The 23,698-nt window shown below is 45.4% G+C and overlaps 1 protein-coding gene across 1 annotated transcript in view; it reads left to right on the forward strand.

Annotated features, from left to right (window-relative positions):
* Positions 1-23,698, forward strand: part of kndc1 (kinase non-catalytic C-lobe domain containing 1) — a 199,415-nt gene that overhangs the window by 114,254 nt on the left and 61,463 nt on the right. The window contains exons 8-15 of the mRNA XM_084321925.1: positions 238-309; positions 6,166-6,227; positions 6,557-6,715; positions 13,549-13,626; positions 13,726-13,813; positions 13,952-14,120; positions 14,604-15,343; positions 16,920-17,058. Of these exons, the coding sequence (XP_084178051.1) occupies positions 238-309; positions 6,166-6,227; positions 6,557-6,715; positions 13,549-13,626; positions 13,726-13,813; positions 13,952-14,120; positions 14,604-15,343; positions 16,920-17,058 (1,507 nt within the window). The remainder of the gene's footprint in view (positions 1-237; positions 310-6,165; positions 6,228-6,556; positions 6,716-13,548; positions 13,627-13,725; positions 13,814-13,951; positions 14,121-14,603; positions 15,344-16,919; positions 17,059-23,698) is intronic.

Genomic DNA, 23,698 nt, shown 5'->3' on the forward strand with positions numbered 1-23,698 from the left:
TGGTATGAGACAGTTCTTTTAGCATGCGAATTATGTCTGATCCACTAACTCTTAAGTTATAATTGAGAATTAAATGCACAATCAGTGGTAATTCAACTGCAATTTCTATTTATTTTCAATTGGTTGGATTGAAAGTGGATTGACCCTCAACCTATATGGTGGGAAACATATTCTAAATCAGATTTGATTGATAGGTACTGTAACTCTGGTTTGAATGTCACTCTCTTTTTCTTACAGCATATTTATGTCTAGATACGGCCTATGTGGGATGTGAAGGGGAAGTGCTTTTCCTGAAGCCCAAGACCACAGGTATGATCCTCCTGTCATGTACAGATCCAGCTCTTAAAAATCGAACCTCTACTGCAAGGGCACAGTATCGTTAACGCCTCATTAACAGCATTGCCAGGTTAATTGTGCATGATTACCGCAGCTCGCTCAGAGTCCTGCGAGCTGCATCTGTACATGCTCCTTTATTATCTGTCCAAGTCAGGTGTATTTCCTATACAGTTCTTAACAGTGGCTCAGGAGGTAGAGAGGTCATCTGGTAATCTTCAGATGGTTCCCAGTTTGATTCCTCCTTCCGGCAGTGTGTCAAAGTGTCCTTGAGCAAGACACTTAACCCCTAACTGCTCCTGATAAGCAGGTTGGCACCTTGCGTGGTCGCCTCTGCCGTCGGTGTGTGAGTGAATGGGTGAATGTTGCACGAGTTGTAAAGTGCTTTTTAAATGCAGTCCTTTTACCGCTCCACCTAAAGCGGCTGCTTCCATGCTTTTCTTGTGTGGTAACTACATGGTAGTTTATTTACAACCAATATGAACGTTAGGTTATGACTATAACCAAGTTCTGTTAGTTAGGGGCGATGCTTGGCATCGCTACTGCACTATCTCGCGTACGTGCACGCGTACTGAATAAACCACAAATGTACCTCTAATACCAGTATTAGTCTGACCACACCCCTCATCAGCTTACCTTCATAAGCAGGTGTGTGGTCACCTGCTCTCCTCCTTCCCAAGCTTTCACCACAAGGTGAGGACAAGGGCTGCAGCGGCGTCCGATGCCAAGCATCGCCCCTAACTAACAGAACTTGGTTATAGTCATAACCTAACGTTCTGTATCGTTAGTGGCTTAGCTTGGCATCGCTACTGCACAAGGGAGGCCAAGCGGAGCCACTTGGCTGACAAATACACCCCGCTGACAGCCCCCCAAAACCATCAGAACAGGGAGGGCCGAGCCCCCCCGACCCCCCCTAATGGAGGGTAGCCCCCCTATTAGGGACGTCACGGGAGGGCGACGGACCCGACCGTGCGAAGAGGCACTCAAGCAACTCAACGCACAGGGTGAGCAGACCGTGGCTTGACCCCACGACTACACACACGCACAACCCGCATGCCACCCGGGAACGAACGGAGGAACAACCTCGTTACTGCCCCCAGAATCACGGGGTCAAGGGCAAACCCAACCCCGTGGCAAGGCCGTAGCAGCGGAGCACGAAGGAAGACCCAGACCCACCAAAAGGACTGGACTCCCTGGAATGGGGGCCCGGAGAAGTCCATGATGCCAGCATCAAGACCCCACCAGGTGGGCACGTAGTGCCCCGCCCCCCACATCGCCAGCGTATTCGGACAAAGGCCCCTCAGTTACTGCACCTGGTATTCCCAGGCGGAACCAACCAGGCCAGAACCTGCCCAGCTTCCGAGATCGGACGAGACCGGGCGTGTTCAGGTCGGTATGGCCGTAAGCCGAGCGGGCCCCGTCCCCCCAATAGTACACCGCCTGGCACACTGACCCTGCAGAATAGGCAGTCAGCATGGCCGTAAGCACACAAAAAAGGTTAACCAACGGAAGCAGGCAGCGCACCGGGGAAAAACCAGGCAACAGGCTGTTAACCCTAGCCTGGAGACTGCGGACGAGACAGGCGCCAGAGGGGACAGCTGAACACAGCCGCCCCGGCGGAAGGAGCGTAAGCTGGCGGTGTTGCATGACCAAGCCTCCATTTAACAACCCCCACCCAGAGGGGTCGAGGCAGAGAAGGCTGACACGATTGGCAGACGTCATGAACGTGCAGGGGCACCCTCAAACGGTGAACCCGGGAGTTGACACTGCTCCAACACACCAGGGAATCAACCACCTCGGTGTTACCCAATGCGGTGGTTGTTCCTATAACCCCTCAAGAAAAAACTCCAAAAAGGGTTAACCCAGGCCTACGGGTCGCAAACATCACTTCGGACCGGGCCTGGCGGTACGGGAAGCACAGGGTCACCAGAGGAGGTCAAAAAACCACCCCCACAGGCCCCTCTTCGCCATGCGTGAGAGAGGAGCGAAAAATAATGGAGAACCAGCCCCTAAGCACACCGTACCTGGTATTCCCCGGCGGTCTCCCAACCAAGTACTAACCAGGACCAACCTGTGTAGCGGCCGAGATCCGACGAGATCGAGCGCGTACAGAATGGCATGGCTGTAAGCCATGACGACAGTGCTGAGTAAAAACATACCCAACCAGGGTCTCCATAGCGCTTAACCCTGTGACACCCAGACCGACCTGGCATTTTTCCCCCTGAAAAAAGCCCAAGTCCCTCAGGGTACCAGAACAGCAGATCTGCATCCCCGGCGGACAACGGGTTCAACTGATCTGGACCAGCGTGACCAGAACCAGTCCCGTGCCCTAACCACGCCGACATGCCTACTCCAGGAGAAGGGCAGATATGCGTGTTGATCTTAACATGAAAAGAAGGCGCCACCCAGACGTCGGGACGAACCGCGCCTGGTGGCCCACCCCAAGGGCGTGAGACCCCACTACATATGTTCAGATCCATCCCGTCATCATCCCCCAGACATGAACGAGAATCCGTCGACAACCCACCCAGGTCATGGGATGTGGTCGCCGGAAGAGGAAAAACCCCCATCTCAGTTGCTTTATAAAAACGCTGTTTCAACCACAAGCAACTAAGGCGTGCCAGTCAATCGCCTGTTTACAGCGAGCTAGCACTATACGTGCGTCGGGACACACCCCCATCAATGAACAGGCTATTTAGACCTGTCATTGAATCCCCAAGGCGCCCAGGGGAACGACAAGAGGGGTGTGACACTCCCTAACTCCAACACTTCTGGAATAGAAAGAAGGAAGCATCAACAGTATGTATCCCAGTCTACACAGCCGGGGTAAAAAATGTTCACATTTTTACATCCCACCACCCTCCCATAGGAAAGAGACGGGGATCCCCAGAGAGACTTCCCACGCGAGCTGTACAGATTGAAAAGAATATATTGCACCTTGAGCCATGTAAAAAACTGGTTTCAGGGCCTCCGGGGAAGAGGCACCGAACCCATACACACTCAATAAACGAATTGAATCGAATATACATACAATAGAAAAGGACCCTTCTAGAGGGTCCACTCACTTTGACAATCTGAGGAGGAAGGCTCTGTACTCTGATGGAGGCTTCCTCACATGGAAGAAGGAGTCCGAACTCACAGAAGGCCTGAGTAGGCGCTTGGTGAGGAGGAGCCCTGACCACCCCCCCTGAAAACAGATCCATCACATGGACCTGAACAGCACACGGAAGTCCTACCAACAGAGACGCGCACGGTGACGTACTCTATGGCGGGGGAATTCCTGCGGTGCACACGCCCAATATACCAGGCCGTGGGACCAGGAACTCCCTCCCCCCCCCCCCCCCCCCCCCCGTAACGTGCCGAACCGCCACGTGACGGGAACCTTGAAGGACAGGGGGTGTACCCCTGACCGACAGAACAATGGGGAGAGGAAAGGTTACCAGTTCACCCCTTTACGACCCCACACCCATGATACGACGTAACGACAAAAAGAGAATATGACACAGTCATAGTCAGCTCTATGAAGCGTTTCACAGCTCCACACAGCGCACGAGCTAACCTGCTATCTGATTTTTACTAAGGAAAAACACAGAATAGAGAGGGCTCTAAGAACCCCGGTCCAACATACACATGTGCTTCTGTGGCCAGTACAACCCAGTTGTAGGTCACATGACACACACAACCCATCATCACCTACAAAAAATGGCAAAAACACTCAACAGAGGAACGCCGTTTTTTTCACAATGAGAGAATACATCATTCTTGATTAGTATCGACCACAGGCCTTGCTAAGCACACATGACAGCAACCAAACCAATTTCCCTTTAGGAAATAAGTTTCTCCAGCAGATTTAGCACAACCTCAGCAATCAAGCTGAGAGTTACATCGTATCCCTACCACACAAAAGACACAATTAATGCACAACATGTCTGATAGGAGGTGATAAAGTCCCCAGGGAACCGGGGGGGGAAACACAATCCTCCTATTTTACCCTCAATACGGCCAGTTAAAACAGGAAAACCTGTTAATGTGTGAACTCACTGTTCATTGTCATTACAGTCTGAGAAAGAACATTCTTTTACTCACTCGTCACCAAGCATAGCTTCATAGGTTAGTTGCCTTAGTAGTGAGTACACGGTACACATAAACACCATGATGTTTCTCACACAACAACCAGATCAACACATCACGACCTGCACGGAGAAGCTAACTGCCAGTGACAAAAACAGCTCACACACAACCCGCAACGTATCTCAAATGCATTGCAACAACACACGTTTTGGGAAAAAACACCGTTATTCACAATACATTTAGCAAGGTAAAACCAGAAGACGTGTTATGAGGTCTGGCCAACCCCGTACCTGCCCGGAACGCAGATCAGCGAAGTGCAGTCACAAGCCACCGTAGAACACAGCCGTCCCGTGTTGTTCGATCCGGGCAGCGTCGCCGCTCCACCAGTCGCTACAGTCCTCTTTGTTGACGCAATCCCCGTCTAGGCTCAGGCAGGGTCGACGAACATCCCCTGTCAAGGATGACGTCGTGGTCAAGAGTGTAAAACATGTTAAAAATCAAAGCACGTTCAACAGAATAGCATCAAGCTAACGGCTGCTCCAACCGTTCGGGTGCTATTGCTTCCGCTCGCGAGACGCCGATCTACGACGCACGCGATCAGGAGCGAGCTCCCGGCGGCGCGCGAGAAGCCAAGCTACCCCGCGCCAGGCCACCGACCGGCTAACCGTAAGCTATGAACATGTAAACAATGACATAACACTCACCCAGACAGGCCGCCGTTCTGAACCCTCCTCACTTTTTAAGAGAAAAGAGAAAACAAGACGTCAACACCGCTTCACAACGGTGACATTAACACGTCCGGCGGAATCAGCACAGTACCAACTGGCCTGTATAGCTGACTTTGAACATGAATCTGCCGCTATCGCACATTACATGCACATATCCCCTCGTGAAGGAATACTCTCATTTGGATATGAAAGATGGGGTCTTAACACGGTGACAGAGAGAATCCACTCGTCCAGAACACACAGGGATCACCAGTGTCAATGGTCGCGGCCCACTAGTTAAAACTATAATGGTCGCCAGACCAAGGCCTTCTGTCGCCTAGACGGCTAAACAAAGGACCCTAGCCTGGGGCCGGTTTCCATAAACTTTGTCAAGTAGCCCCCATAGCACTAACAGACAAGTGGAGCCCGCCAGCAAACACTACTCACCCAACCTGGAACGCACCGCTCCTCACAACAGCGGCATGTCCGACAGTTCAGCTGTGGCCTGACAGGTTTCACCCCAACAAACACAGCAAGGAACTGCAGTTGAGAAGCATGCAGCGGCGTGCCCCCAATACGAAAACCGGTGGAGGGTTTGTAGAATGATCATCATCTTCTAGACACTCCAGTACGAAGACAATATCGCCGTATTTTCTCGAAAATAGTGAGAGAGAAAATAAAGATATGATGTCAACGTATCCTTGTTTCCCAAGCTGTTCCTAATCCAATTTCTTCCATCATGGTGTCAAGTGTGGGGATCTACCGAGGCACCTCTTCCTTGTGGTGAAAGCGAGAAGGAGGAGAGCAGGTGACCACACACCTGCTTATGAAGGTAAGCTGATGAGGGGTGTGGTCAGACTAATACTGGTATTAGAGGTACATTTGTGGTTTATTCAGTACGCGTGCACGTACGCGAGATAGTGCAGTAGCGATGCCAAGCTAAGCCACTAACGATACAGAACTGAAAGCACTGCACTAGCAGAGTGTCTCAAGGCGGCACTGTCTCTGAAAGGTGTGCCTGTCTTCAATAATTCATTCTCACGGTTCTTTGCAGGATCCTGCGATGCATTTTATCTGGCACCTGAATTTCAGGAACATGGAATTGTGACTGAGAAGGTTTGGCTCAATTGCTGTAATTTATCTTTAAGATAAGTTCCAATAATTTAGCATTTTGATTTATGTGCTATTCATTAATTAAATAATTAATTAGTTAATTTGTTTGTTAGTTTATTTATTTATTTTTCGTCAGGATTTCAGATTCAGATTCAGATAATTTTACTGTCACCGCTTTTTTAAATGTACCTACATACATACACAAAAAAAACGGTGGATAAAATATAAAAAATAAATGATCATACAGTATAAGTAGCAGCAGTGTAATATGTGTGCCTGTGTGGTGTGCAAGTTGCTTAAGGTACTTTTGTGCGTATGCTCATGTGATTTAGGCCTGTGTGTATGGGGTTGCTGCAATCATCTGGGCCACAGCCAAATTCAACTTATCACCTAGTCAGAAGCTGGCCTTGCCTCGGAAGCTGAAGAGACTGCTGCTTGAAATGGCCAAAAGGACGCCCATCGAGAGGCCTTCCATCGTCATGGCTAAGAAGGTATCCGCTGTTCATCGTCATAATCATCGATAGACCATTCCATACTATTGTTAAAGCTTCACTCATGGGGTGAGAGGAATAGTGCTAGACTGGCTAAAAAGTTACTTAGATAACAGGCAACAGTTTGTGAACTTCGCTGGAAACGTATCTGAACATATGCACATTGAATGTGGAATTCCACAAGGTTCAGTTTTAGGACCTAAACTGTTTATTGTATATATCAATGACATATGTGAAGTGTCAAAACTATTGAAATGTGTATTATTTGCGGACGACACACATTTTTACAGCTCAGGATATGATTTAAAAGCTTTAGCAAGCATTATCATGCAGGAAATGGACAAATTCACGAAATGGTTTAAAGAAAATAGTTTATGATCTTTCGCAAGAGAAAAAAAGAGGAAAATGTATTGTCAATAGATGGAGTTAATATTGAAAGGGTTACAGAACTGCGTTTTTTGGGAGTAATGCTGGACGAAGGTTTGACCTGGAAACCTATTGCACATGTAAGGAAAAAAAATTCTAAGAGTATTTTTATTGTGAATAAAGTTAAATATGTATTATATAACAAAGCAATGCGAACATTGTACTGTGCACTCATATTGCCTTATCTTAATTACTGTGTGGAAGTATGGGGTAACACCTATAAGAGTAAAATAAAACCACTGTATCTCCTACAGAAGAGAGCTATTAGGATTATTTGTAAAGCAGACTATCGAGAACACACCAACATATTATTTATTAATTCTGGATTATTGAAATTGCAAGAGCTAGTTAAGTTACAGACATTAGTTATGCACAAGGCCAAAAGTAAAGCATTACCAGCCAATCTACAAAACAGGTTTGTCCTCATATCACAAAATGGAGAGCATAGAAGGGAAGGTCATTTTAAACATCAGTGTGCACAGACAACCCTAAAACAGATGTGTATATCAGTGGTGGGAGTCAAACTCTGGAATTCTCTTTATAATGAGTTGAGGTACTGTACAAATATTTTCCAACTAAAAAATACTTTTAAAGACAGAACAATGAGAACATATGAACAGCAGGTATACATTTCTCTGTATCTGATTTTATTTATTTTTTGTTTATTTCTCTTTTCCATGCATCTGAGGCTCGTGACGCAGGTTTTTTTGTTATTATTGTTATTATTATTCATGGTCATATTATCATTATTATTATTATTATTGTTATCATAATAATAATAATAATAATAATAATAATAATAATAATTATTATTATTATTATTATTATTATTATTATTATTATTATTATTATTATTATTATTATTATTATTATTATTATTATTATTATTATTATTATTATTATTATTATTATTATTATTATTATTATTATTATTATTATTATTATTATTATTATTATATGGTATGAAGCTGTAAGGTGCACTTGAGCTGACCATTATGTTAAAATAAATATGAAGTTTGGAAGGGGGCAGGAAACATATGTTTTCTTCATCCTGCTCCTTTTGGGCCAGCGGGTGTATCATGTTAAAAAAAAAAAAAAACATGTTGGTGATATTGTGCAAAGATGAACTGTACCCCCATGTACGAAACAAAATAAAATTTATGAATGAATAAAAAAAACACATATTGTAGCTTTAATAGTGTAGTATAAATAGTATGATTTAGTTGTAGTATAATAAAATAAAAATAATACAATTATATAGTATAATAGTATAGTATAATATATAATAATACATTATATAGAACAGTGTACTATAAATATATAGATGTGTGTGTGTGTGTGTGTGTGTGTGTGTGTGTGTGTGTGTGTGTGTGTGTGTGTGTGTGTGTGTGTGTGTGTGTGTGTGTGTGTGTGTGTGTGTGTGTGTGTGTGTGTGTGTGTGTGTGTGTGTGTGTGTGTGTGTGTGTGTGTGTGTGTGTGTGTGTGTGTGTGTGTGCGTGCGTGTATAAATGAATGAACCTCAGTAAATATGCAATTTAACTGATAGATACACAAAATGTATTTATTTATGTTCATTTAATTGTGTTGATGTTTTCATTTCTGCAAAGTAAGTATGTACATTTTGTTTGGTTTGGTAAACATTGCACTATGAACAGTCTATCAGTGTAGTGTGTAGGGGCAGGTTATAAGAGTTATTCTTCCTGTTCCTTTCGGCCATGGAATTTAGTGAATCATATTAAGTGAACTATCAAATCAAATCAAATCAAATTTATTTGTAAGGCCCGACAACACACGTTAATGTCCCCATGGGGACAAGCACTCAGGAGAGATGGGGGGGGGGGGGGGTTGGGACAGGGGTTAGAGAGTTCCCATGTTTGTAGTGGGCGGAGATGGAGCAATAAATACATGTAGTGAGCATATGCATTCATGGTGACAGTAGAATCATAGTATATAAGACAATTGTGAAATAGAGTAATAGATAGAACTACTACAAGCGTATGGATACAGGATGAGATACAAGTCAATAGCTCAGGGCCGTATGCCCCGTGGGGGCAGGAGAAGTCACTCAGAAGGTTCAGCACTGCAGGCCAGACAGAAGACGGTATGAAGCTGTTCCATGGGACTGGTTGAGACAGAGACAGAGGTTAAATAAACATCCTAACTAAACTAGACAGATTAATCTAAGGGTCAGTCCCCGACCAGGTGAGATCAGGGTAGGTTGAAGGAGAGAGAGAAAAGATAGGTCTTAAGCAGGGATTTAAAGGCTTCGACAGAGCAGGCGCCCCTGATGACGGCAGGTCATTTGTTCCACAGGTAGGGAGCGCGGTAGACAAAGGCTCTGTGGCCGGCAGATTTCTTTTTAACCCTAGGAATCGATAGAAGCCCCGCATTTTGTGAGCGCAGAGCACGAGCGGGCGAGTATCGTGAGATGAGATCGGATAGATAGAGTGGTGCAAGCCCATTTAAAATTTTGTAGGTGAGGAGTAGCACTTTAAAGTCAGATCGGGCTTGAATAGGAAGCCAGTGTAGGGCGGACAAAACTGGTGTGATGTGATAACATTTTCTAGTTTTAGTTAGTATCCGTGCAGCCGCATTTTGCACGAGTTGAAGATTTTTGATGCTTGAATTAGGTAGGCCTGAAAAAAGTGCATTACAGTAGTCTAGTTTCAAGTTTCAAGTTTCTTTAATAGTTGTCATACAGAAGTACAGAATACTTTTGTACAAAATGCTTCTTACTGTTGCGCTCCAGAGACTGTGCAAGACAAGATAAGTATGAAATACAAACATAGTAAAATTAGAAGTAAAAAAAAGAGGTCACAGTGTTCAGTTTAGACATATGTACAATGTTCGATGCAGAATAGACGTAGTTACCATACAATATACAATACTGTGCAGTGTACTAATATACAATACTATATAGTGCAAGGCAGAAATGGAGAAATGGGACGAGGTGCAATTTAGGTACAATTCACAGTAGGTGTACGAGTTGTAGTGCAAATCCTTTATCAATAAATATAAAGTGTAAGTGTGTTTGTGTGATCTAAAGTGTGGAGAGTGGGTGCTGCAGTGTGTTGTTTGTTTGAGTGAGTGTGTGCGTGTGGGTGTGTGTGCTGTGTGCATTTGATGGTTGTTCGTTTAGCGATTATTGTTCGTTTAGCAGCCTGATGGCCTGGGGATAGAAGCTTCTTCTGAGTCTTTCTGTGCTCGCCTTAAGACTCCGGTATCGCTTGCCTGACCGCAGCAGTTCAAAGAGGCAGTTGTTCGGGTGGCTCGAGTCCTTAATAATTATCTTAGCCTTCCCCTTGCACCGCTTGATGTAAATGTTCTGGAGGGTGGGAAGCCCCCCTCCAATTGTGCGTTCGGCTGAACGTGTCACTCTTTGTAGTCTGCTACGGTCTTGTGCAGTGCTATTCCCAAACCAGGAGGTGATGTTGCCGGTCAGGATGCTCTCTATTGTACATGAGTAGAAGTTCCTAAGGATCTTCTGACTGACTTGGAACTTCCTTAGGCGCCTGAGGAAGTAGAGGCGTTGTCGTGCCTTCTTCACAACACTGTCAATGTGTGTGGTCCATGTCAAGTCCTCGGATATGTGGGCTCCGAGGTACTTGAAACTGTCTCAACCGGTGCCCCGTCGATGCTGAGGGAGCTGTAGTCCTTGACCCCCGACCTCCTGAAGTCCACAATCATCTCTTTTGTTTTGCTGACGTTCAGGGAGAGGCAGTTCTCCTGACACCACTGTGACAGGTTCTCTACCTCTTCCAGGTAGGCCCTTTCGTCGTTGGCAGAGATCAGGCCCACCACTACTGTGTCATCAGCAAATTTGATGATGGTGTTGTTGTTCCGCTGTGCTACGCAGTCATGTGTGTACAGGGAGTAGAGGAGGGGGCTCAGAACACAGCCCTGGGGGGCCCCTATGTTGAGCGTGATGGATGAGGAGGTGCAGTTGCCGGCTCTTACCACCTGGGGTCTGCCCGTCAGGAAGTCCAAGACCCACTGGCACAGGTCATAGTTCAAGCCCAGGTCCCTGAGCTTGGCTATGAGTTTGGAGGGGACTATGGTATTGAATGCTGAGCTGTAGTCGATGAACAGCATTCTCACATAGTTCCCCTGCCTCTTGTCCAGATGTGATGCTGCTGTGTGCAGCACATGGGCTATGGCGTCCTCCGTGGACCTGTTGGGGCGATATGCAAATTGCAGAGGGTCCAGGTTGATGGGGAGGGAGGAACAGATGTAGCCCTTCACTAGCTTCTCAAAGCACTTCATGGCTATGGAGGTGAGGGCTACAGGGCGGTAGTCGTTGAGGCAAGCGGGCGTAGATTTTTTGGGTACAGGGATGATGGTGGACTTCTTCAGACAGGTGGGGATGACAGCCTGTTCCAAGGACAGGTTGAAGATGTCAGTGAATACCGGGGCCAGTTGGTCGGCACAGACTTTTAGGACGCGGCCGGGGATGCCGTCCGGTCCTGCTGCCTTCCTGATATTCACTTTTTTAAAGATCCGTCTCACCTCATGCTCTGTTACCCTGAACACTGAGTCTCCATCAGCAGACCCCCCCCCCCCCCCATTGCCGTGGTTTGTAGGCTGGTGTTGTTATTCACAGCCTCAAACCTCGCATAGAAGGAATTGAGATCATTTGCTAAGGAGATGTCACTGTTCAGTTTGAGGGGGGTTCCTTTGTAGTCTGTCATTGTTCTGAGGCCCTGCCACATGCCTCTAGAGTCAGCCTGTTCAAACTGAAGTTCAACTTTATCCCTGTAACGCCGTTTTGCCTCTATTACTGCTCTCCTGACGTTGTATCTTGCCATCTTGTGTTCTTCCATGTTGCCTGTCACCAGCCCGGTGTTGTATGCTGATGTGCGCACTTTCAGAGCCTCACGGACGGATTTGTCTACCCAGGGCTTTTGATTTGGGTAGATTTTAATTTTGGTGGAGGGGATTGTTTCTTCTACCTGAGTACAGACATAGTCAATCACCGTTTCGGTGTATTCGTTAATATTGGCTGTGTTATCACGGAATACACTCCAGTCTGTGCTTTCCAGTACAGCTTGGAGTGACTCCTCTGACGTCACGGCCCAACGCTTAACCTCTCGCGAGACCACCGGCGTTCGCTTGAGACTTTGTTTGTACTTTGGCAAAAGAAATATTGCAGCGTGATCGCTTTTACCGAATGGACTAAGAGCCTGTGACTTGTACCCATTCTTAAATTGCGAGTATACATGGTCTAATATGTTCTCGCCTCTGGTGGGACAGGTCACATGCTGATAGAAATTCGGCAGCACCTTTTTAAGACGCGCGCTGTTAAAATCACCCAAAACCAAAATGGCGGCGTCAACATTAGCTGCCTGGAGTTTGTTTACCTCGTCGTGAAGTTTTGAAAGTGCGACCCCAGTGTTCGCGTGTGGTGGAATGTACACTCCGATGAGGATGATGGACGTTAACTCTCTTGGGAGGAAGAAGGGTCGACATTTTATCGTGATAAACTCCAGGTCTGGGGAGCAGTGGTTAGACAGTTCCTTTGTGTTGCCTAAATCGCACCACTCCTTGTTTATCATGAAGGCAATGCCGCCTCCTCTCGTCTTTAGTGAATCTTCTGCCGTCCGGTCCTTGCGGAGAACGAAGAAGTGGTCTGCCGGTTCTATTGCATGATTCGGGACATCTGGACTCAGCCAAGTTTCTGTGAAACAGAGGACGTTACAATCCCGAATGTCCCTCTGGAATTGGATCCGTGCTCTGATGTCATCCAGTTTATTTCCTATCGATTGCACATTGGCCAACAATATGCTGGGCAATGTGGTTCTGTGTCGTTTGGACCTCAGTCTGTTTCGGACCCCCGCTCTCTTTCCACGTCTTCGCGGCGGTTTCTCCTGGTCTTGGCCATGATAACAAAGGATCTCGGCGGGCCATTTCTGCTGTTCAGCGATCCGATCCAGAGAGCAATCCAAACGGTAAGTTTTCCTTAATCCAATGTCAATGATTGACTGACGGTCATACACATATAATGCACCAACAGTTGGTGCAAATAAAACTCCTAATACTATAAAAATTAACAAAAGAAAGCACAGTCTCGACGGAGCGATCAGAAAGGCAGCCATCAGAGCAGCGCCAGTTCAGTCTAGACGTGATGAGACAAAAGCATGAATTAGGGTTTCAGGCCCTGGACACTGTTGGACTATAACAATTCCATTTACGAATAAATAAATAAAATGATGATGATGAATCCAGTGTTCTACTGTGTAAATCTGTATTGTTGTTTACACAGAGTCTTTACCTATTACAACTTGAATTATTCAAGTACAAATGTAGTCATTCGATTAAACTCGAATGACTCGGTGTGAATGGAAATGTGTTTTTTTGTGATAAAGTCACTGACATGTCTTGCATTGTTCTTTCTCGTCTTTCTGCTCTAGAGTTGCCACGACTACTTGTTCCGTCAAGGAACCAGCGCTGACATTGTGTGGACCCGGCTCATCAACAGAATTCACCAGGTAAACATCGTCAACCGGGGCAAAATGGCACCTTTTCGCCTTGTATTAAACATTAAACGTTGGATGATTCTGGAATGAGCCTGTTTTATTCCCTTTCAGCCGCTCTCAGTATCCATGGACGGAGAGGATCAGAATGCGCTGGACGGAGATGGAAGCTCATGTGAGGAATCGGCACGTATCAAGAGTGGTACGATTGATCAGCATTCACCCACATGGCCCTCATGCAATATTGTTGACCTGGAAATATACAGTATATTGTACATTTCCAACGTATATTGCATGAGACAATATCCTGGATATTGTAATCTGTTGTAACTGTGTGTAGGCTTTGTGCCCATGGCCACTGAGAGCCGATTGGCTCCTGTGCCTGGCCCTGTTCCCCACAGCTATCCAGATGCCTTCACGTCCACTGCCACACATTTCACACCCATCGTCCTGACCCAGGAGGGAGAATCGGAGGAGGGGACACCATCGCCTGATGCTGCCATTGAGGGGTAGGGGATTACTACGAGGCAACTTTAGATCTGGAGGTGGGACACCGCTGCATGGGGGGCTCCCCTGGTCTCAAAGTCAGGTCCCTCAAAACCTTTTTTATTTTATTATTTTTTTTGTGTAATAGTATAATCTGATATATATATATTTTGATATTAAAACCTTCCTTTGAACCAAGGCCACAGTGAAAGTCAGGCAGTCTCTCTATATACAGTTGTCACTGACCAATTTACAGCTGGATATCTGTCCCCCTGAGGAATGAAATTATGGTGTATCTGTGCGATTGGTACAATGTGAAGATGCAATTTTCATGTGTATTAAATGCAAGAATATGGAGATTTCCCTATGGCAAAAAACTACAAGGACTATTGCCTTAGAAGTTTTTATCATGTTTTCTATGAATTTGTGTGAACATGGTTCACATTGCAGTCTGTCCTTCAAACAGTGCTCAACGATGCCTGGTTAGAGAATGATGTGTGTTACAGGACTGTGGACGAAGACACGAGAAGTGACTTACAAGAAAACGGCCTGGATACCACTGTCCACGACGAGGACCTGACCTTTACACAGCCTGAGACACATCTGCACAGAGACAGACTGGATTGTCCTGTTAACCAAAGCACTAGAATCTCCCTAGCGTCCAGCAGCAGCACGCTGGTCCGCTCTCCTTCCACGTCCCCCGAGCTGTCCGGTCAGGGGACAAGTGTCTCACTTCCTCAAACGTTGCCCTCTCACCTCCCCGCCTCTGGGTTTTTTAACAATTACCTCTTGCATCAGGATCCCAAGACGGGCCATCTCACTTTAGTTCCCGTCCAGATCACGGCTTCAGAGTTCATTCCTGGACTAGAGCTGAGTCTTCCCCTGATTCCAAACGCCATCCAGGGCCAAACCACACACCCAGGAGGTGGTCAATGCCTGTCCATTGGCCCACTGACTGTCTCTGTGAACCCTAGACAGCAGGGGTTGTGTGGACTACATGCCACTTGTTCCAGTTGGCTCTCCGGTGCCTGCAACGGCCCCCTAGTGCCCATGGTGCTCATATCTCAGAACCAGGGAGAAGCACACCCCAGAGCAGAGGGTAAGGATGACATGACGTCACAGTCCCATGAGTCTCCCATCGTCTCCTCCCACGTCCACCCCGCCCTGCAGAAGGTGATCGACCTGCTGAATGGAGAGTTTGCCTTCGATGGTTATCTGGAGAATGGAGTGGAGGACCTGGCCATGGGTATGTATCTTAGGACAGCATCTTAGGAGGGATCCAGCAATGCTAATGCTGGTTCCATTGCACATATACCAATACCTGGATTTTGGGCCAATACGACGCTAAAACAGAGTATCATATCAGAGGATTTCCTTAATGCTAATCAGCGTTTCCGTTAGCCGGTAATTACCGGTATTTGACCGGCAAAATCTGTTGAAGTCCGACATATTTAATCTCTCCGGTCATAGTGTCCGGTGAAAATAGTTCCCTCTGGGCACAGTTTGATTATTTGAATTGTATTTGGATGGGCTGGAGTTGGGTGGCCTATGCGATGAACGAAACAATCATTGCGTTTGTTGTCGTTGCTTCGCCAAGCAGCCGGTCTGGTAATGACGACGCTGTGTCAGCGAGAGCTTGCTGCTGGATTTGCGGAAGGCATGCAGCTGCAGACCCACAGAACCCACCAGCTTTGCTGGCACAGTGCGGTCCCCAGACCTGGAAAGCTGCTCTGCGGGTCTGCAGCTGGATGCTTCTTGCAAACTAACTGTGGCCGGCTCGCGCTGACAACAGCTTTCATTGTTGGACCGGCTGCTTGGTGGAGCAACGATGAAACGAATGTAATGAATCGTTCGTCGCATGGGCTATTTAATTTTGGCCTGTTTTGGTACGGTTCGGGTGGTCAAGTTGTGCTTGGAGGGAGTTGTTTTCACCGGACATTATGACCAGCACCAAGTCGTTGGGAGGTGGAGATATACATCACGCAAACCCACGATAATGTTGCCGTCTCTCTCTGCCAAATTTCTCAGTTCTTCGCTTGATATAATTAATACAAATGTCCAATATAACGGAATTCGTTAGCTCATAAAAATGTGATTATAACAGACTGCTGTTTAGTGTCGGACCGACTGCCCACATACGCGGTCTATTTTATTTCAAGTCAGCAGCAGCACGGAGTATCGAGGGACTTATTTTATTTGGAATATATTAATGACTGTATACGCAAAAGTAGCCTAGTTTTAAGTAATAATATTATAAATCTACATGCCTTGAGGATGACATTCTTTATATAGCCTGCCTATCAATTGTTTTAAAGCTCAATAAACTATGACCGGAATTAATCTCATTTGTCCGGTAGATTGAAATCTTGCAGGTCACGGAGACCGGCAACAATTTTTTCTAACGGAAACCCTGATGCTAATATCCAAATGCCAGGAGCCATGTGTAACTTATCAGAAATCAAAACAAAGCCACTTGACTTTCTGCCCTTTTGGCTTGAAGCTTGTTAGATCTTCTGGACAAGAATGATTGAGATATAATAAAAATGTTCTCCATTAAAGAAATCAAACATACTTCACTGCACAAAAGAGGCAGAAATCAAATAATTTGCTTGTGTTTGGTCTCTGGGTAACATGATTTTTGCATCATGGAAATTCTCCAATACAGGCCTGTGTTTAGCCTGGTATCAATCTGATATCTGACACCTGTATTGGTATCGAGACACCCCTGCAACAACTAGTATTACAACATCGTACGTCCTACTACACAGCATGAAGTGCCTTGTTCAAACAAATCCAAACTGTGTTCTCTGGTGTTTTCCGAGGGGAGTACATCTTCTCTCTGAAGGAGCTGCAGTACCAGTCGTTTGCCAGTATCGTGAGAGAGAAGTTCAGCGATTTGTACTGGGACGAGGACCTGCTGGCCGTGTTACACTGCCTGGTCAACTGCAGCCCCTCCCTCCTGTGAGTAGGTCCTCACATCCCGGAGTCTCATTCATCACAATGGCAGACATTCATGAAGCTGGACGTGACGTCACGTGGGTCTTGTGAGGAGTTACACAACGCAGTGTGTCGTTCTTCCAATGTGGATGCCTTCTAGCCATGGCTTCTGCCTCCTGTCTTGCTTACTGACGTTAATGTTGCCAAAGACAGGGCGGTAGTGGCTAGGAGAACAATGCTCTGTGCGCAATGCTCCTCACATGACCCACATGACATGAACGTCTGTCATTGACAATATCTCATGCGCCGCCCTCTTTTCTTTTCCCTCCAATCACAATAGTTGCTTTCCTTGGTCAAACAAAGATTTAATTTTTCTGCCTTTTTCTTGACCCTCCTATCACAAGCGTTGTTTTAGAGGGGTAACAGTCTTTCTTTTCTTTAAAGGACAGTGGGCCATCCAATCCCCTTAGTTTTTATTAAAAATAGAAAATAAAAATGATATATGCAAAGCAGCTCCTAGACAATGTCACTCACTCACTCACTCACTCACTCACTCACTCACTCACTCACTCACTCACTCACTCACTCACTCACTCACTCACTCACTCACTCACTGCATACATAAAGGTTGACAGTTTTGAGCTGCATCTCAAATGAACCCTTAGGGCCCGGATCCACCTGCCTCATATTTCTGGGCGCAAGCGTCTTTTTTCAATGTATCCCAATGGGGAGGGAGCGTATGCGGCCGCATGCGGCCGCCTATAGGAAATGCGCTGCAGTCGGCTTCTTTTTTCAGTGCCTTTCAGCTTTTTTGTGCGGCCGCACACAGCGTTTAAAGTTGAAACTTTCTGAACTTTTCAGAGCGATGCGCTGAGCGTCTTTTTAGACAACCAATCACAGCCTATCATATCTACCACTCTGTTTGTAACCTGACACCGGAGCTGCCTGCCTGTCTACCCACAAGAGACGGCACAAATAATAATAATAACTACACGAATACACTAATAAAAAGCTAATAAAAAGCAAAGAGCGAACTGTGGTGTCAGGTAATAACAATATATATATAATTAATATACAATGAAGTATATTAAAATATAGGCCTACTATGTACAAAACCGCAGCAGTAAAATACGATAAAAGTTATTATTACAAGATGGCTTTCATGTAGGTGTCGCTAGAGTTCTTTCTCTCTCGTCATCAGGTAGGTTGGTGACTGACAGCTCGTTGTCATAGCTACAAAAGGCTCGCGCTGCGTTTTTTTTTCTCACCGCAAGCGCTCCACCCCAGCACTACCAGCGCACTACCAGCGCACTGCCAGCGTTTTTCTGCTGGAAATGTGAGCTAAGTGGACGCATGCCCTTAGGGTCCCAGCTTTCTGAGGGTGTGTGGCATCTGTATGTGACACCTAACTGCTGACCCAGTACGCCACTCTCCCACTGCACCTTTGACTTGTGTTTCATGAGTCATGTCTGCCCTCATCAAAAGCCGTGTTTCCATCCAGGTATTTTCATGTGCATTCTGAAGTATCACCTCAGGAAAGCTGGAGGAAAACGGCTAAATGTGATAAGACCTCCTCAATATTGGCAGAAAAGGTTTTGTGGTATCTTGAGGTGATATCCTCAGTTGACGATGAAGAGGTCACACGCTAAATAACTTGCAGAGGCTAAATCAGCCATTGTGCAAAATGTCTTAACTGGGTTTAGACTTTCTCATATGATGCAGCAAAAGGCTCTCTCCACCACAACTTCCCCCAGAACTGTCAAATGTTCTGCTGCTGCTGGGGAGACCAGGAGCTATTTTTAACACCATACTGGAGCAAATGAAACATCTTCATTGTTTGATAATCTGTTGGGAATAACCGCATTAACCATACGGTTATCCTATAACCATAGTTATATGAGTATAGCGAGCGCTCTGCACTCTAGTGGAACCCTATCCCTTATCAATCTAATACTGAATAATTTTCTTCACATGTACACACCCATCCGCCTGGCCACACCCACATCCGCTCCTCTACATAAGCGGGGTCGTGGCCATACTAACAGCTCCTTCCTAAGTCTTTCACCACGGGGTCCTCAGTGAGTCAGTGCAGAGCGCTCGCTATACTCATATAACTATGGTTATAGGATAACCATATGTTATATTATCGTATAGCTTACGCTCTGCACTCTAGTGGAACACAGGAGCTGAGCAGAGCGGAAGCTCGACAAATGTACCTGCTGAGGCCCCCCACAACCATCAGAACCGGGGAGGACCCGGGCCCCCGGACCCCCCTAGAGGGGGACGGGAGGGAATCGGATCCAACTGTGCGAAGAGGGTTTAGCAACTCAACGCACAGGGTGAGCAGATCGTGGGACTTACCTTCACACAGAAGGACCCGCGACTACTCAGGTGCGCATCCCACATGCCACTAGGGAACGAACGGGGGAAAAAAAACTGTTACAGCCCCTAACATCACGGGGTCAAAGGTCAAGAACCCAACTCCGTAGCAAGGCCATAGCAGCGGAGCGCGGAGGAGGTCCCAGCCCCAGGAACAGCCTGAGGGTCAGGACCCCCCGAAAAGGGGGCCTGGTGAGGCCAACGATGCTGTAGCATCCAGACCCCACCAGACGGTCACTAGTGACACCACCCCCCACATCGCCAGCGTATCGGACAGGGCCCGATCCAAGAGCAGGCCCTTCCCCCCATACAGCACGCTGCCCTGAAGCACTCTACAAAGGCTACACCCCCACAAAACTGTCTTCCGGACAGACTTCCGGTTTGACAGCAGCATGTAGCGACGCGTTTTGTTATTGCTCCGCTCCCGTCGACGTTAATTTGATTTAAAAACCTTATTTTAACAACACTGATGAGAATAAACCACATCTTATATATTAGATAAGACCTTCTACTAACTATATCAAAAGACAAAAAGACTCAACATGGATCATAAGGATAAGAAAAAGATTGGAAAGAGAACCGGTGCCGACATCCCAACAGCGCCGATTTTGACACGTTCGAAGGATACAACAATACCGTTGTTGACTGGCCCCATCGGGGAGACAACATCGGAGAATTTACCGGGACCAACGACGACAGGCCCCGAGAGGGTGACAGCAGAAGACAACATGATGGTAACGGCGGGGACAAATTCCGTTAGAGATAAAGCAGAGGAATTTGAGAAAATGTACATCAAACCCAACGTGCACCCAAACGCACCTACAACGTCAACCGATACAAGCAGTGAAATCACACAACCCGACTTCAATTCTCTGACTAACCTGATGAATGATCAGATGGTCGCTTTCAAATTACACATCGATGAACTCAAAGATGAATTCAAAGCACACATCGATGCTAAATTCGAAGAGGTTATAAAAGCGGCCGCTGTACAGGCCGAGCGAATCACCGATGTGGAGAAGACGGTGCTAGAAATTACACTGGTGGTCCAAGACAACGAGAAGACCGCTAACGAGGGATTTACAGAGTTAACGCTATGAGATAAAACGGGTGGAAGAAGCGTTTCTGAAGAAAATACATGACATCGAAAAGGAATCAATGGAGAGGCGGCTCGAGATCCAACGTTACTACCGGAGAAATAATATCCGCATTGTGGGACTGGATGAATCAGTCAATTGCACAGACGACAGTTTTCCAACTGTGTTAGTAGATATCCTAGGTAACCACACCCTACCCACAGCGCCGATAGTGGACCAATGTTACAGAATCGGTACACGAGACCAAAGAGGCAACGGTCCGAGGGTTATCATTGCTACTCTGCGCAAGACAGTAATAAGAGACGCCATCATCAGAGGGGCGCGCAATCAAAGGGGGAAACTGAAATATGGTGAGAATCCAATATCCATCTACGAAGATCTATGCAAGGAGGCCATCGCTCAGCGTGTCCCCTTCGAGGATGTGATGCAGAGATTGTTTAAGAGAGGTCTTAAACCAAGCCTTAAGTACCCGGCACTACTATCGATCTTGGGGAAAGACGGTATTAGGCACGGATTACGCACGCCTAAAGACGCCGAGGATTACATGAATCAACATGGATCTGGTCCCCCGGGGCCGGACGCGATATAGGCTCGAATCAGATAAGCCTACTCACCTTTCTCTTTTTCTCAATTTTTTTTTCCACCTCTTAGTATTTTAATATGTTTATTAGAATGACTTTACCACGGCTCAACAAAAGCAACAGATGATATGCATGCTGGCAACACCAAGGCACAAGGTGTTTAATACGGTTCGTAAGACATTATATTTATAGACTTCTGGTCTCTGAGGAAACAATAATCCAATATTGACATTGGGAACATTCTGGAATATTCTGGACTCCTCTCTCGACTGCTCAGGGGCACAATGGAATATTCCGGAAAATAATATGAGGTCATGACTCCTGGGTAGGAAGATCATTCTGGAACATAACAGCAGTGTTCACGAATTCACAAGGGTATTCTACAACCTTCTAGAATATAATGCACTCCTACAACGAAGGCCTGTACGTTTAATAAGGCTTTAAAAAAAAAAAAAAAAAACATCAGCCACATCAAAAGGTACAAGCATGACAAGGTTATTCTAATATTTTAAATAATTACTCCATTGATTTATTGATTTGCATAATGTAGCTCTAAAAGTCTCTATTTTTTTTCTTCTCTTTATTAATTTTTATTTAATTTTCTTTTTTCTCTGATGAGTTTTATTTTAATTCTCACTCTGTTTTAAATTTTTTAAATTTTATCTTATTTTCTTGATGGTGTTGATATTTTTCTCCACTCTTTTCCTCTTTCTGATGGTTCCATCATAAGTTAGTAGAAGGTTCAAATGAATATATCATTGAAGGTATATTTTTCATTTTTCACACTATTGTTTTTACATTAATGGGAAGGCGCAAGACCAAAAAGCGACATTCTATTGAATTAGAATGAAAGTTGTAGATCCTATGGCAATTAGCATAGGAAGATTAGGGTTACAAAGCTCATTTTGGGCAACCCCAAAATGGAGGGGGTCATACGTGTAGGATGTGTCTATGGAACACAGTCCTGTACGACTCTCGTGGGAGGGGGGATTAGGGGATTTTTATTTGTATATATGTATGTTTTTAAGCTCGGCTCTCAACGGGACCTCAATAGTTGGATGTATATCTATTGCTGCTTCGCACTCCAGAAGCATTACCAACGACTATAAAACAACATGTATAGATTATGGCTAGTTTGAATATAATGATCTGGAACACTGGGGGAATAAATAATCAACACAAACGCAAAAGCGTGCTCACACTGATGAAAAAAGAACAGGTGGACGTGGCTCTGCTAAGCGAAACGCACATTTTAGAGAAAGACACAGCTACGTTAGCGGACAACACATATCATAACATTAGTCACTCTTCCTTTGGAACGAGAACTAGGGGAGTAGCCATAGTCGTTAGACGGAAGTTGAATATTGAATTGAAGGGAGTATGGTCTGATGCAGATGGTCGGATAACTATAGCTAAGATTGTACACAAGAACAGGAAAATAGCGTTGGTAGCGGTATACGCCCCAAATCTGTACGAAGTTGGTTTCTTCACTACACTTACCAAAGCAATGTTAGACCTTCCCGATTACTCATTTATAATTGGTGCGGATTTTAATGCCATTTGGAATCCAAGGATGGACAAATCTTACCCCTCCTTTTCCAACGAACAAAAGAAATCATCTAATGCATTAAAGGATTGGTCGAAGATTACAGGTGTAAATGACTTATGGCGATCACTTAACCCCACGACCCGGAAGTACTCTTGTCGATCTACGAGACATAACACATTATCCAGAATAGATTATGTTTTTGCATCCCCGAGACTATTTGATAAATATGATGTGGAAATGATACCCAATGCATTATCAGATCACTGTTATTTACTCCTAAAAGGAACATTTGGTATACTATCTTCCCGAGCCCCAAGATGGCGATTTAACTCGATGCTGCTTAATAACAAGGAATTCATTACACAACTCAAAGAAGCTCTTACAGTATTCCTACGGGAGAATGCAAACTCGGTGCAGGACCCCAGAATAATATGGATGTCGGTAAAGGGAACGATCAAGGATTTCACTGATAGCTTTTCCTCCAAAATGCGCAAGAATCGATGCTCAAAACTGGCTGAACTGGAACCGCTTTACTCAACGTTATTTAATTCTTTACAATACAACAACTCAATTCGACTGGAAAATCAAGTTAATGTACTAAAAAAAGAGATCAATGCCATATACAGACAACAATCGGAAATACAAATACGTAGCACAAGACAACAGCAGTACTCTCAAGGTTCTAAACCAAGTCACCTATTAGCCATGCGATTAAGAATTAATGCAAAATTTGCAGATATAACTACCATTAGAGCACAACAAGTACTTGTTACAGACCCTGAAAAAATAAACGCGACATTCAAAGAATTCTACTCCGACTTATATAAATCAGAAACGACCTTCGATCAAAACAAATAAAAAGATCCACCGCACAGAGAAATAAAGCAGACGGTGGTATGGCATTTCCAGATTTTTTCCACTATTTTAAGGCGTACACTTTAAGACCATTGACAACATGGTTTGATCCCCAAGCATTAGTATCCTGGAGAAAATTAGAAGAAAATATAGTAGCCCCACATAGACTGAAGGACATAGCATACACTAAACTATCAATTAAG

This window comes from Notolepis coatsorum (genome assembly GCF_963971535.1).
Source record: "Notolepis coatsorum genome assembly, chromosome: 9".
Taxonomy (NCBI): domain Eukaryota; kingdom Metazoa; phylum Chordata; class Actinopteri; order Aulopiformes; family Paralepididae; genus Notolepis; species Notolepis coatsorum.